The 14,664-nt window shown below is 42.5% G+C and overlaps 1 protein-coding gene across 4 annotated transcripts in view; it reads left to right on the top strand.

Annotated features, from left to right (window-relative positions):
• Window positions 1-14,664, top strand: part of SETD1A (SET domain containing 1A, histone lysine methyltransferase) — a 35,314-nt gene that overhangs the window by 2,745 nt on the left and 17,905 nt on the right. For 2 of the 4 annotated variants that reach the window (XM_039330274.1, XM_039330275.1), the window contains exons 2-12: window positions 1,805-1,942; window positions 3,315-3,467; window positions 6,369-6,464; window positions 7,291-7,561; window positions 7,668-7,774; window positions 8,232-8,452; window positions 8,602-9,667; window positions 10,909-11,826; window positions 12,888-13,064; window positions 13,217-13,304; window positions 14,118-14,251. In XM_039330274.1, the coding sequence (XP_039186208.1) occupies window positions 3,330-3,467; window positions 6,369-6,464; window positions 7,291-7,561; window positions 7,668-7,774; window positions 8,232-8,452; window positions 8,602-9,667; window positions 10,909-11,826; window positions 12,888-13,064; window positions 13,217-13,304; window positions 14,118-14,251 (3,216 nt within the window). In that variant the 5' untranslated portion in view covers window positions 1,805-1,942; window positions 3,315-3,329. Of the gene's footprint in view, window positions 1-1,804; window positions 1,943-3,314; window positions 3,468-6,368; window positions 6,465-7,290; window positions 7,562-7,667; window positions 7,775-8,231; window positions 8,453-8,601; window positions 9,668-10,908; window positions 11,827-12,887; window positions 13,065-13,216; window positions 13,305-14,117; window positions 14,252-14,664 lie in introns of those variants that run through there. The other 2 variants (XM_039330276.1, XM_039330278.1) reach the window with 2 other exon arrangements.

The raw sequence follows: 14,664 nt of genomic DNA, 5'->3' as shown, positions 1-14,664 counted from the left end.
CCTGATGGGGAGGGGAAGACCCTTAGGGGGGAGGAAGGGGGGGTTGAGGAAGGGGGGGGGAAGTTGGGAATGGGAAGGTTAAGGGAAGGTGTAATTATTTGTGGGAGGGGGGAATAGCCGAAATGGGGTCCAGGGAGGAGGAGGTGCAGAGAAGAGAAAGAGCCCCTCAGGGGTGATGGCGGGGCAGGACCGGGTGCCGGGTGAGGGGGAGAGAGAGAGAGAGAGAGAGGCGGGATCGGTTCCCTCAGAGAGAAAAAATCGTTCTCACGTGCACAGAAGGTCGTGTTTCTTCTTCCCTCCTGAACAAGGGAAGAGAGAGGTTGTTGTGGAAGTTGGCTACCTTTCTAAGAATGGGGTACTGTAGTGTGGACGACTCTGGTGAGGAGGGTGACAGAAAAGGGGAGCTTTGGCATGAAAAGCTGTGAGGAACCATTTGGTCAGAGGGGGAGGGACAATTTTGAGGGTTTCTGTCAAAGGATCTTTCTCAAAGTACATCAGGGTTGATCCATGCCTCCAGTCAGCCCCCACCCCACCCCCCCAGGCATCCTCCCTTCAGCCAGTCTTACTTCACCCCTCTTCATAGAGTTTGTGCCAACCGTTAAACTGAGTGTCAGGTGTATAGGGGGGAAAAAAGCTAGCATGTATTTAGAAGAGCTAGGATGAGGTAAGAGCTGTCTCTTGTGGCCTTGGGGAGCTCAGCAATACTAATATGATAGCAGTACTAGTGGGAGAACAATATTCTATAGCGGTGGTTCTCAACCTTTTTAATGCCGCGACCCCCCCAACCGGTCGTAAGTCGAGGACTACTCAACTGGTGCAGCACCGTTTGCAGAATGGGACTTTTGGCAGGCTCAGCAGGGCAGAGACAGCCTGGACAATTCCTATTGGCTTTTGAAAGCCATTAGAATTAGACTCTATTCAAGAGAGTCTATTCTATTGGCTTTCAAAAGCCAATAGAATAAAAGGGAGTAGCACAGCTAAGGAAAAGGGGGAAAAAATGGTGGACTGCGTTTGGCGACCCCCGTGAAATGGTCGTTCGACCCCAAATGGGGTCCCGACCCACAGGTTGAGAACCACTGTTCTATAGAGACAGGACACTGGAAATCAAAGATAAGGGTGGAGAAGGGAATAAACCAAATTGTGGAGATATTGGGAGGTTAAGGAGAAAGAGATGGTATCTTCCTTGTGGAGATGGGGAAATTATCTAAGAGAATTATTTGAGAAAGGCAGGAAATTGGAAGCGACCCTTCTCTGTAAGATAAGCATCAGGAAATTAGAACTATTGTTAGCAAACACATAGATTGAGGGTCTTAACTACAGAAATAGGGAGTAAATACTTGAGATAGAAACATTCTAGGTATAGACTGAGGAACTGAAAGGAGGGCAAACCTTTGTCAATAGGCTTTGTAGGCTTAAGAGAATATTATGTTTATGCTATTTATTATTCCCTTGGCAAAAGAACAAAACGGGGGGAATTTTCCCCACAGGAAATTTTATAACATAGCTTAGCTTATTGTTTATGGGTTTAGCTTGCTCCATTTTGTTTGATTATAAATAATATCTGTAATGTTCAATTTTTAATTATTTGAATAATTTGGTTTATTTTTTTTGTAACATAAATTTCTTCATATGGAAGTTCAAATCTGAGTCCTCATATCTAGATTTAATTTATCATCAGAATTTTGCACATAAAATCAGGATGGTAAAATACTACATCGTGAAAATATTTCAGAATTCGTGTTTGAATCCCTCATGAGAATTCATGTTGCTTGCTTTTTAAAACACTTTTCTGCTTTCTTCCTAGTCTCTTAGATGTTCTGTTTCAAATTATGGATTGAATCAACTCTTACCTGGTTTTATTGAGAAGGAGAAAAATATACGTGTATAGCTATACGTTGAAATTTACCAGTAGTTTGACTACAGAAGAGATCATCTACAACAGGTTTAAGTTTATTCCTTTCTTTTACTGTGATATAATTTCTATGTATTCTGAGATATGTACGCTTGTCCTAATGCAGGGGTAGTCAACCTTGGGTGTCCTAATGCAATTAGCAGAGCAGAATGTAAGTTACAAGGGTTTCCAAGATTGCATTTCTACTTAAAATGAATTCAATATTTTCATCTGGCAGATTATGAATACGTTGACACAAAAATTTGATTTAGGGTCAAGTGAAAATGAAATAAATTAAAACATAGGAATGTTTTTTTTTTAAAAAATGATAATTTTATAATATTGTGGCATATACTGCTATGAGGTTTTTCCCAACAGGTTTTGGTCAGACATCTGTCTACATTACTTCAGTTCTAGAATGTTTTGAGTCAGGGATGGATATCTGCATAGAGGAGATATCCCATTTCTAAATACTTCCATAAGGCAATATTATATTTTTATTAAAGAATCATTATTTTTCTGACTTTCAAGAACTTTTTGGCATCTGCGTATTTTTCTTTGTTTCTTCATATAACAAAGGTCCCATCTTTGATCCTTTTTCAATTTCTGAGATTGCACATTGTTTGCTAACCAAATATTTCTTCATAATCATTAGAAATAGAGGTTTGCTTTTCTTTTCAGAAAAAGATAAATAGAAAAACTCTGAATGTTCTTGTTTTAACACTTTTAAGTAAATTTCTATGTGCTACATTTTGCAGAATCACTCTGCCTACAAACAAGTAAGACTATAGAATCACAAGTCCAGGCAGTTCTGTTCTAAGTATATTCAATTACATTAGCTTTGTACTGTAGGCTACAAGCCTTGATTAGTATAAATATGCCCACTGGTTCCTTGAAAATGACCCCAGCTTTTAGTGGTCTGTTCTAGTCCAAAGTATTGTATATTTTGCATTGAGACAATTATGGTAAACTGACCGTAGAATGATAGACAAAGAATATCAAAGTAGGACTTGACATTTAGTAGCACTATTCAGGGAAAGAGTGAGCAGGTCCATAAACCAGGCCTTCTAACTTAGGATGTTGTGTGAACACAGCAATTAGGGTTCAGCTATTTTCAAAGTCAGCTTTGCACAGTCAGATACTTTGGCATAAGCCACTGAGCCTTCTGAATTCAGTAAATAGCACTGGGAATGTTAAACAGATCTTGAAATAGATGCAGGAGAAATTTTGTGAGCGGACTGTTTCATGGTGCTTAATATTAAAACTTCTGGTTCCTTTATATACAGAAAGATATCCCTAGACGGTGATTCTGAGTATGAAAGTTTCAGAGGTGGATGGCAGTAGAATTTCTCATTGAAATTACTTCTGTTGGAAATAAACACATGATTTAATATATTCCTTTGATTCCATGTGCATCCTGCAGTGTAAATGAGTCAGAATGGATCAGGAAGGTGGGGGTGACTTCCAGAAAGCCCCTAACTTCCAGTGGAGAAACTACAAGCTCATCGTTGATCCTATGCTTAAGGATGGCCCGCACAAGATCTACCGCTATGACGGAGTGCATTTCAGCACTAATGTAAGTGGACAGTATTGGATTTTTTTATTTTTTTACCAAATTGTAAAGCATGTGAGTCATTCCTGCTGAGGATGGATGGTCTAATGTTTGGCAATATCTCTAGGTCCTCTTTTATATCTTTTCCACCTTCTAATATTGCTTCTCCTGTTTTCTTCATGCACTGTATTTTGCTGAGTGTTAACATTTTAGTTTGCTTTCCATCTTAGATGAGAGTAGATCCAGTGTAGTGTGTCACAAATCTTTGGATGAGTCAGCTTCGTACTGATCCTTGTCCTTTTTCATGACTGCCACAGGCTCCCCATTCCCTACTGCTCTTTTTCTGTGTGTGTCTTTATAGTTTTAGATTATGTAAATTAGCTAAGGCAAAAATCTGAGTGCTTTCCATCGTTTTCAAAAGGGCCATTGCCAAAGATTCTAATATTTCCTTCTGTCATATTGAGGTTGGCTTTTAGGAGCATCATTTACGCGCCACCACTTGCCAATTTTGATAATGTTTTGTACTGTCTAGCATGCGCCAGATTTCTTCTGGCTAGTGAAACCTGGCTAGTGGACCTTGTGTGCTGTCTGTGATAAAGAAACCTGTGGTTCATCTGAACCTGTTGATAGTCTAGGAATCCAAAAAAGGTGGTGATTTTAGTGAGGGGTAAGATAGGAGGGAGTGGATTTAGACTAGGCTTTTGCTTAAATCTCATAGTTGCCAGTGATTTTCTTAGCGTGTTAAGCATTTAACTCCACTGAAATCAACAGGAGTTCAATTTACTTTTCTAACACGTGCTGATCATACGTTTTTCTGTATAGACTACGAAGGCAAAAATTCCAAGAATGTTTCTTAGAAAGTTAGTTTCTGTGTATTTTAACTTATTACGGGAAGGGCATTATAATTAAGGCTTGTGAAACAGTGCTGATATAATACTGAAGGCACAAGCCTGTTTATTCATATTCTGTACTGTGTAACAGCAAATGGGGAAGTTCAGGACAACCATATTTTCCTTTCTAATTAAAACAAGAGACACGCCCCGAGTTCCATAAATAAGATTCTCTGTTAGTTTTTAAGGTTCCAATCTATACTTAATAAGAGCTATCATAAAAGAAAAATGGCTTCCTTTGAAGATATTCTTAGAAATGGGAACAGGCTTTGAAGCACTGTGAAAATCACAGTCCTTGTTTCTTAGTTGCTAATCATGCTTACATATTTTCTCTTTTACACACTAAAAGGATTTTACACAGGGGTGTCAAGTTTGCAATGCCACGTGACGTGTCACGACGTATCGCAACTTTTTTTGCCATTGCCGGCAATGGGGTGGGCGTGGTTTCGCTATGATGCCTCCAGCCCGCGGGCCGGCAGTTTGACACCCCTGCACTAAGCCATCCATGATATAATTATTTGTTGATCCTTAACATTGTCTTCTTCTGCATGCTGTTCTTCTAATTTCCTGAAAAGGAAATATTTTGAAATTCCACTGAAATATAAAATATATTCCACTGTAATCTGGATCAAATTGAGTTATGCAAATATTTTCAGTCAAAATATTTGCATCATGAAACCTTCCATTTAAATATCTGAATTCCAGTGACATCTTACTATGAGTTCCCAGTATTAAAACAAATAGTTCAGGTTGTGAAATAAAGACTATCGCAGTCTATTTTAAGGTCAGTATAGTTAGCGTAGGATTGGAATGTTTAAATTATGCTTGATTTGTGGGGAAAGTATTATTGAGAAGAATCCAGAAATAAATTTATCCAGTATTTAATGTAATTGGATAGAGGTGTGTGAAATGCTTTGAGCCCAACATTTCATGAAATGGCTTATGTTAAGCACTATGGAAATGTTTTAACTCTGGAAGCTCAAAATACTTCTAAAAAGCAACAGACTATATTGCACTCAGCATAGGACATTTCACAATTTGTGGTTGAAACATTTTGCATATCCCTAGAATTGGAACACTACTTTCTTTTTTCTAAATTTTATTTCTTTTTTTCCCTTCTGATATACTGTGTTTGAAGTTTGAATGAACTTATTTTCTGATAACTCAGCTTTGGATGTTTGTCTGATTTTGCCTGAATATTTTTTTTTAAAAAAAATATTATTCTACTTCTGGATTAGGCAGATGATAATGTGAATATAGAGTCATGTAAATCACATACATCTTTAATTTTTCTTAAATTCTTAATGCCAGTTTTAGCTTTAGCACTGTACAGCACAAACAAATTCAAAAGAACTCAAAAAAAGCCCACATTCTGTCATTCAGAAGGATATCAAGCTACTGTCTCCTTGAAATAAGATGCAACTTGAAGTGGAATGAATCTTTTTGTACTATTCGTTTCTTCCCTTCCTGTATAGAATGTTAGTTTCACATTCACTGTAGCCAGTGAGGTTTTGCTTTATTAAACCCTACTTTGTCTGGGCTTGCCCCTAAGCAGCAGAACCAATAGTGACAAAAATCATTTCAAAGACATTCAGATCCTGGAAAGGAAGTCATTCTACTGTGATTTTTAAACCTTTTTTTCAAGGTTTGTATTAGTACCATATAATTCACATTTGTGAGTCCATGTATGGGTAATACTTGACTTATGACCACAATTGTGACCTAAGCTTCCCTTGCCAAGTGATATGGTCATTAAGTGAGTCATGCTTGATTTTATGACTTTTTTTTGCTGCAAATGATAATTTATTGATATGTTGCCCATCTCAGAATATGAATCTAGATGATGTACGATAGATAGGTTTATGTTTTAATTGTTTAATGACTTTAATTGTAGTTCTGTTTTTAATATGCATCCCCTAGAATCAGATTTGTGAAATGGGCAACTATATTAATTTGATAAAAATTGAGAAGTACTTTAATGCCATTTTGTCAATAAGACTTTTGAATGACCACTGCTTTCTAATCTTTTCTCAAGGATTCAAGTCATGCTCCTGTAAAAGTTGTGCAAGATCCGAGACATAGGAAATGGTCCAAAACCAGAGATCTTTCTCTTCCTGTCCCAAAGTTTAAGGTAAACTACACTTACTTGATTATAGATCATTTTTCTCCAGTTCTCTTAAAGCTTCCAGATCCATTAGCACAACATCAGTATCACACCTGTATTTCTTGAAAATACATTCTGGGATTTCCTTGCCTTTCTAAAGATTTCCTCAGGATAAAGAAGATTGGAAGATAAGAGTAAGTTGATAGGGAAACTGAGTCCTGCCAGTTTAAACAGTATGCATATATGTTCTACTTCCTTCGACATTGATGCTGAAAAATAAGATAGTATTAAAGGAGATTACCACAGATCTTTTATAAAAACTAAAATTCTCACCACCGGGGGTCAGATTTGAATAGCAAGAACAGTAACAGTGGCTCCCAGAAGAACAGACCACATTGCTGCATTTTGTTAGACTTTCTGTATTACTTTTGAGTGCATTTTGGTGAAATATCAGTGGATAATAACTGTAAAAAATAAAAGAAGAAGAGAGTTTTCCAAAGAAGTGCAGGATATCTTCAGAAGTTGTAAATAAAGGATATTCAAAAAGTATGTCTGGGTATATATAACGGTCTCAATTTTAGTGGAAATTACTGCCAGGGAAATGGTAATAAATTATACTTGAAATAATATGACCTGGGATTTAAGTGGAGAAATGTCTGCTTCATCTACTTGAAGGACCAGAGATCTGGACCTAGCTGATCAAAGAACTGTGATTTCTGAGTCTATCCTTACCAGCATTTTTTTTTAACTTTTGCCAACTGCCAGTTGAATATTTTCTTAATTTTTGGTATGTAACTTACTAGAAGTTGATTTTAGCTTCCTTATCCCACTTTGCCTTCTGTCATTGCTGCAGCTAGATGAGTACTATGTAGGCCAGATCCCTCTGAAGGAGGTGACATTTGCCCGGCTCAATGATAATATCAAGGAATCTTTTCTGTGTGAGATGTGCAAAAAATATGGCGACATTGAGGAGATTGAGATTCTGTATAATCCAAAGAATGGCAAGCACCTGGGCTTGGCCAAGGTGCTCTTCACCAGCACAAGGGGGGCGAAGGAGACAGTCAAGAACCTGCACAACACTTCAGTCATGGGCAACATCATTCATGCCCAACTTGACATCAAAGGTAATGATCTTCCTTTAGTCGCCCTCCTAATTTAGCATCATCTCCCTGATTTTAAACGGCACTTGCTTCCTACCAACCGCTTTTTTTTGTTTGTTTGTTTATACAGGTCAACAACGCATGAAATATTACGAACTGATTGTGAATGGCTCTTTTACACCTCAGACTGTCCCAACTGGGAGCAAAACGTTGAATGAAAAGTTTTCAGCTGACTCGGTAACTTTAGAAAATGTATTTGAATCTACTGGATTAGTTCAGTGTCCCTTTTTCTTCAAAAGGTCTCCCCTGTAGGTTTTCCTCTCTGTTTTAAGATTTGCTTAACTGTTTGATCGCCCAATAAGGGAGAATTTCTTACTAACTTCTGCTTTCTTGATACAGCCCGGATACGGCTCCCTTCTCTTTGCTGAACTGCATTCATTGCCCACCTGCAACTCTACCTGTGTCCTGTAGGTAGTTGCTGATGCCTTGCTTTAGGCAGCTCAATCTTCAATTTTGCCATGTGTACATTTTGGTAAATAGCCGAGTAGTAGCCGAGCTTAAAACAACTGTTATGTGTCATCTAAGACAGATGCTTACATGTTTGGCACGAGCCACTTGGCTTTGCATTGCATGCGAATTTTAGCTCTGGGCAAGAAGAGATGTCAAGTTTCTGTCCACATGATTCCTTTTACAGTCCGAGTCACGAAGACACCATTCGACCAATTCGTTGTACCCGAGTAATGCAATGCCTTCAACGCCTGGCAACGGCACCCCTTGTTCTCAGGACACTCCGTACTCCAGTGGCCGACAAGACACACCTTCTTCCTATGGCCAATATACACCACAGTCTCAGGGGACTCCGTATACCCCTCGGGGAGGAACGCCGTATTCACAGGATTCCGCCTATTCTAGCAGGTAAGGGTTTCTCTCCCCCCTCCCCCTTGTGACAAGATTTGGGGAAACGATCTTAAATAACATGTTAACTTTTCAGAGTAAGTTCATGGGGGAGCGGGAGCAGAAAGGAAGGGCAGGTGCTCATGGAACTGTTTCTTTTCCTCTCCAAGGCAAGGGACCCCAGGCTACTCAAGCTACCAGCCAGAGTCGTACAAATCCTCTCGGCATGAGAACAGCTTTTCGGACTCGTACTTCCGCCGGCACTATACTTCATCCTCTTCATCTTCTTCATCTTCCTCCACTCACTATCGCAGCAATGACCATCATTACCCCCCTTACAGTCAGCAGTTTGGTGGTGGTGGCGGCGGCGGCAGCAGCGGCAGCAGCAGTAGTGCAGCTCCAACCAGTAGTAGCCGATATCAGCGCCTCTCATCCACCTCAGGGCGCTCTTCTTCTTCCTCCTCCTCCTCCTCCTCCTCTCATCGCTCTCATCCAAGAGAGGACTCTGGCTTCCATTCCCGACACAGAGAACGTTCTCAACGGGATGATTCTACTCTTTCGTCCACAGTGACCACCACTACTCCTTCCACCTGTGTTGTCGCTGCGGCTTCCTCCTCCTCCTCGTCGTCTGTGACAACGGCATCAGAAAGCATTCAGTTCCAGAACAGTCATGGTTTTGCCCAGCAGAGCGTGGAGCATTTCCCAGCACCCAGTGTGCTCTACCCATCTTACACAGCCACCCCGGAGCCCTTCTCTGTGCCTGCAGAATCCCACGCGGTGGATCAGGATTATCGGCTGCTCCCCACGGCAGAAACGTTTGCAGCCAACTCCCTGCCTCCCACCGAATTTCTTGCTCAGGAAACGAAAGAGAACGCCAGTCCAGCAGTGACCGTAGCCCTAGGGGTTGACGACCGATCCCATTCGCCTGCTGTGCAGAGCTCGCCAGCCCGCTCTGGTTCCCCTGCCCCAGAGACTACCAACGAGAGTGTCCCCTTTGCTCAGCACAGCAGCTTGGACTCCCGCATTGAGATGCTGCTAAAGGAGCAGCGGTCCAAGTTTTCTTTTCTTAATTCAGATACGGAAGAGGAAGAGGAAGAGAAAGGGGGGTCCAAGGAAGCAGAGCCACATGGCCCCTGCACCCCGCCACCACCTCTTCCAGTCAGCTTTGAAGATGTGGTGCCAGCCCTGGATGCGAGAGTAGGAGACGAATCCCCAAAGGCTAATGGGCAAGACAGAGTAAGTTTTTGGGGTTTGGAATCTGCTTTTTGTTTTGCTTAATAGAATTGATCTGAGCGCTTCTCTGTTGACAGTCTCTGAACAAGCAATCTTCTGGGGCAGAACAGTACCATTCACACAGAAGAATGTTTCAGGGTTGATGTCTAAGGAAGCTTGCTAAAGTACAAGTGTATTTTTTTTTTAAAGGATCTAGGGCAGTGGTGGCAAACCTTTTAGAGATCGAGTGCCCAAACTGTAACCCAAAACCCACTTATGCATCGCCGGGTGCCAGGCGGGCGTGGCCACCAAGTGGGCATGGCCACCGAGTTGTTGGCTCGTGCTCGCTCGCTGTCCGCTCCGACTCGTGCTCGCTCTCTCGCTGTCTGCAGCAAATGCTGCTTCCACCAAAAGTTGCTCCTTTTATAGCCTCTCGCCTATTCCCAGACTGCGCATGTGCGGAGAGCTGCGCATGCGCAGAAAGGAAGAGGGAACAGCTCGGCCCAGCAATGGCTTGCGTGCCACCAAAGACGGCTCCGCGTGCCGCCTGTGGCACGCGTGCTCATAGGTTCGCCACCACGGATCTAGGGTAAAGCCCCTAAATGGGCCTGTAAAAATAGTAAGTTTAGTGCCCAAAGAATATTAGGAGAATAGAATGGAGCAGCCCGAAGAAGCTTCTTGGATGAGAAGCGAAACATCTTCAAAGAAAAACAAAAGTCCAGTTGCCTCTTGAAAAAGCACCTTTGGGACAACCATGGCCTGGATGACTGAGAATCTCTGCAATTCTGAACACAAGCCCACTAGATCATAATATGCATAGGTGTACTTTTTCCCTGTCTGCGTGTATTGAAAACTTTGCAATTTTAAGTACATACATGAGTTATTTTAATAGTATGTCAGCTTAATTTACATGCCTGTCAGATGGTAATTTGGTTGACCTTGCAGATGATCAATTCTTGGGAACTTTCAAATGGGTTGTTTAACCAGACACTGTTTAGAACTAGAAATCAGACTAGTCATCTTTCTGTAATCAAGCACTTTAAAGTTTAGCAGACGTGGCTCTGTTTGTCTTGATTTTTAAGCTGAGAATATCAGAAACTTCATTAGATTGGGCAAGTGAGGAGAATGCAGGAATGGGGAACTCATATTTTGCAAGCTGCAAGTGAGAGTTGATTGAGCTGCGTTCAGGCAAATAGATTATCTGCCTAATTAATTCACACTAGCACTTTCTTTGCTGTTGTCTTTCCTTCCAATTCTTAAATCAGGCATCTCAGCAGTCTTCAGGTGAAGACATGGAAATTTCGGAAGATGAAGCCGAAGTTGAGCCCCCAACTCCCGTGGCAGGGGTGTCCGACCCACATTTTTCTGTGATGCCATCAGTTCTGGGCCACATGCAGTTGGGGGTGTCCTCCTTTACTTCCCACCATCACCCAGAAGCACCGCCCTCTTATCCAATCCAGCCTCTCATGTCCGTCTCCCTCCCTCACCTGGCGGGTAAAACCCATTCACTCTCTACTTTTGGCCAAGTCAGTCCCCGGCACGGTCATCGCCTGTCCGATTTCAGAGGGCGAGCAAATGTGGTAGGTGGAGGCCGTGGTGCTCCCCACATCTATGACTTTGTCAACTCCATGGAGCTCATGAACCGGCTTGGCAACCAGTGGGGTGGGATGCCCATGTCTTTCCAGATGCAAACCCAGATGCTGAGCCGCCTTCAACAGCTGCGGCAAAACAAAGGCCAGTTTGAGGACCCTTTCTCCTATCACCGGGACGTGGCTTCTTTCTGCGGCCGCCCTCTGTATGGCGCTGGGTACTTACTGGAGCAGGGCAGTCACCCCTTCCAGCGGGACCAGCTTTTCATGCAGCAGCCATCAGCCGTTGGGACCTCAGAGCAGCAGCAACAGCAGCAGCAGCAGCAACAACAACATTCCTCAGAGCAGCCACCTCTGCCACCTCCCCAGCAGCTGCTTGATTTCCGGACAGCTCCATGGGGATATCAGGAAGAGGTGGCCCCGCTCCCACCGCTTCCTGAAGATCCACACGCCTCTGTGGTGGACACTGTCCTCGCAACCCTCATGCAGGAGATGAAGAGCATCATGCAGCGAGACCTCAATCGCAAGATGGTGGAGAATGTGGCCTTCAGCACCTTTGACAAGTGGTGGGAGTGCAAAGAGGAAAAGGCCAAGGTGATTTTGCGGAAGGGGAATGAAAAACACGGGTCACCACCCATCTGAGGCAAATTGGAAGGAAATGGGAGATAGGTTATCTGTTTGTGTACAGGTAGTCCTCGACTTACAGCAGTTCACTTAGTGACCATTCAAAGTTACAACGGCACTGAAAATTGTAACTTGTGACCATTTTGCACACTTATGACTGTTGCAGCATCCCTATGATTTGCGTTCGGATGCTTGACAGTTGGTTCACATTTCTGATGATTGCCCAGTCCTGGGGTCAGTTGATCCCCTTTTGCGACCTTCTGACAAGCATAGTCAACGGAGTAACCAGATTCACCCAACAACCAGGTTACTAACTTGTCAACCACAGCGATTCGCTTAAGAACTGTGGCAAGAAATGTTGTAAAATAGGACAAAGCACATTTCTCACTTAGCAACATAAATTTTGGGCTAAATTGTGGTTGTTAGTTGAGGACTACCTGTATTGTCTATTTGAGTAGTTTGGCAGTATTGGGGATGGATGGATGGATGGATAGATAGATAGACAGACAGACAGACAGACAGACAGACAGATAACCCAAATAACTCTTCATATGTTTTACATCTTTAATGATGGGTTTGGGTTTCTAAAATTATGGATACAACATTACCAAGGAAATCAAAGAGCAGTGATGGTCTTCAGATGGGAAAGTCTTCTTGAGCCGTAATATGGTTTACTTGGAAATAGCTTTCTTATGAACGTAACAGTTATGCTTTATTGCACCAAAGCAGCCCATATGCCCCAGTAGGTGAGGATGATTGTGAGCTGTAGGATAGTTTGAAATAAAGGTAGGCAACAGTATAGAGAAACTGAACACCAGCCTTTATAAGAAGAAAGCTATTTCATGATCTTTGAGTGACATTAATAAAAATAGTTTTCAGACTGTTATAAAAAAAACTGTAGTTCTGTAGGCCAGCTTACTACTTTGAAAGACTCTTCGGTTGTATACACTCCTTCCCCACACCCAGAATGCTGCTTTCTTCCCCTCTGCCCCTAATCATTCCCACTAATGCTGCCATCTTATTGTCTTTAGCCTTTCCAGAACACTGTTAAACAGCTAGCCAAGGAAGAGGAGAAAGACAAAACCAAACTGAAAGATCCCGCCCTTCTGTCTCTAGTGGACTGGGCCAAGAGTGGTGGGACTGGTGGCCTGGAGAGCTTTGGCTTTGGGACTGGCTTTCGAGGAGTCCTCAGGCTCCCCTCCTTCAAGGTAAAAGGCCCAGGGTCTCCTCTGGGGCTGGAAGCCTGTTCAGAAAGCTGTACAGGAATGGAAATCCTGTTTCTTAAGGGGCAGATTTAGTTTGACTGCCATCTGAAGCGTGGGGCTCTACTCGGGAAACCCACTGTTCCCTTTTGCCACAGGTGAAAAGGAAAGAGCCCTCTGAAATCTCCGAGTGCAGCGAAGTGAAGCAGCCCCGCCCCTCTACTCCTGCGGAAGAGGATGAGGAAGGTAGGTTGCCTCACCTCCAGATCGTTGTTTATACGCTTTGACCTTCAGCAAAAGGATGGCTTTTTTATAATAATAATAATAATAATAATAATAATAATAATAATAATAATAATAATAATAATAATAATAGCAGTAGTAGTAAAATTGGAAGGGACCTTGGAAGTCATCTAATCCAACCCCCTGCTCAGGCAGGAAACCCTACACCATTTCGGACAAATGGCTGTCCAGTCTCTTCTTAAAAACTTCTAGTGTTGGAGCAGTCACTGCTTCTGGAGGCAGGTTGTTCCACTGGTTAATTGTTCTCACTGTCAGGAAGTTTCTCCTTAGTTCCTCTCCTTGATTAGTTTCCATCCGTTGCTTCTTGTCCTGCCCTCATGTACTTTGCAGAATAGCTTGACTCCCTCTTCTTTGGGGCAGCCCCTGAGATATTGGAACACTGCTATCATATCCCCCCCTCGTCCTTCTCTTTATTAAACTTGACCTACCCAATTCCAGCCACCGTTCCTTATATGCTTTAGCCTCCAGTCCCCTGATCATCTTTGTTGCTCTTCTCTGTACTCTTTCTAGAGTCTCAGCATTTTTTTTACATCATGGTGACCAAAACTGGATGCAGTATTTTCTTACAAAGCATCAGTATCCTTTGCTTTAGCCAGGAAAGCTCCCATGATCTGAATAAAAACCAGGCTGTCCCTGCTCTCTGCTTTACAGTCTGAATAGGTGTGATGCCCCTTGGCTGCAGCAGGAAATGGAGATGGCAATTCCTTGGTGTCTCTTCCTTCTTTCTTCATTTTCCCTCTCTGTTCCACTCTGCAGATAAAAAATCCTTACAGATCCCCAAGATCTCCAAGAGGGACGACGAAAGGATCAAAGGTCCAGGAAAGCGGCGAAAACTTTTTTGCCTGGACAGTGAAGGAGAGGAGGCCTCTGAGGACTCATCCTCGGAGAAGGTGAGAGGAAGCTTAACATTGTTTTGAGTTGCTCCTGCCAGCATTGCGCTCACGTACTCTTGATATTTGTTGGTCTTCCATGTATAATTAGCTCCCACCACAAATTAGCTTGGAAACCGTTTGAATTAATATGTGTAACAGAAGGCTTATTGACCTCTAGATCCCAAGTTACCCTTATGTGTTTGGTCAGATGGCGTGTTGATTCTCAGGAGAACCTTAACGCCTTTCTTTTCACGCTTCTCCAAAAAAGCCTCTAAAAAAAAAAAAGGTTTTCATGCAGAATTCAGAATAATTCTGCAAGATTTAAATGTCGTTTAGATCAGGGGTCCCCAAACATTTGGGCACCAGGGACCGGTTCCGTGGAGAGAGGTTTTTCCGTGGACTGGAGAGTGTGTGGTTTTGTGTGCTGCCTG

The sequence above is a fragment of the Crotalus tigris genome, unplaced genomic scaffold (assembly GCF_016545835.1).
Source record: "Crotalus tigris isolate CLP2741 ecotype Arizona unplaced genomic scaffold, ASM1654583v1 scf7180000024427.8105951120:4207309, whole genome shotgun sequence".
In the NCBI taxonomy this organism is placed as follows: Eukaryota; Metazoa; Chordata; class Lepidosauria; order Squamata; family Viperidae; genus Crotalus; species Crotalus tigris.
Note: the sequence above shows the minus strand (reverse complement) of the source record. Positions and strands in the feature narration are given on the sequence as shown.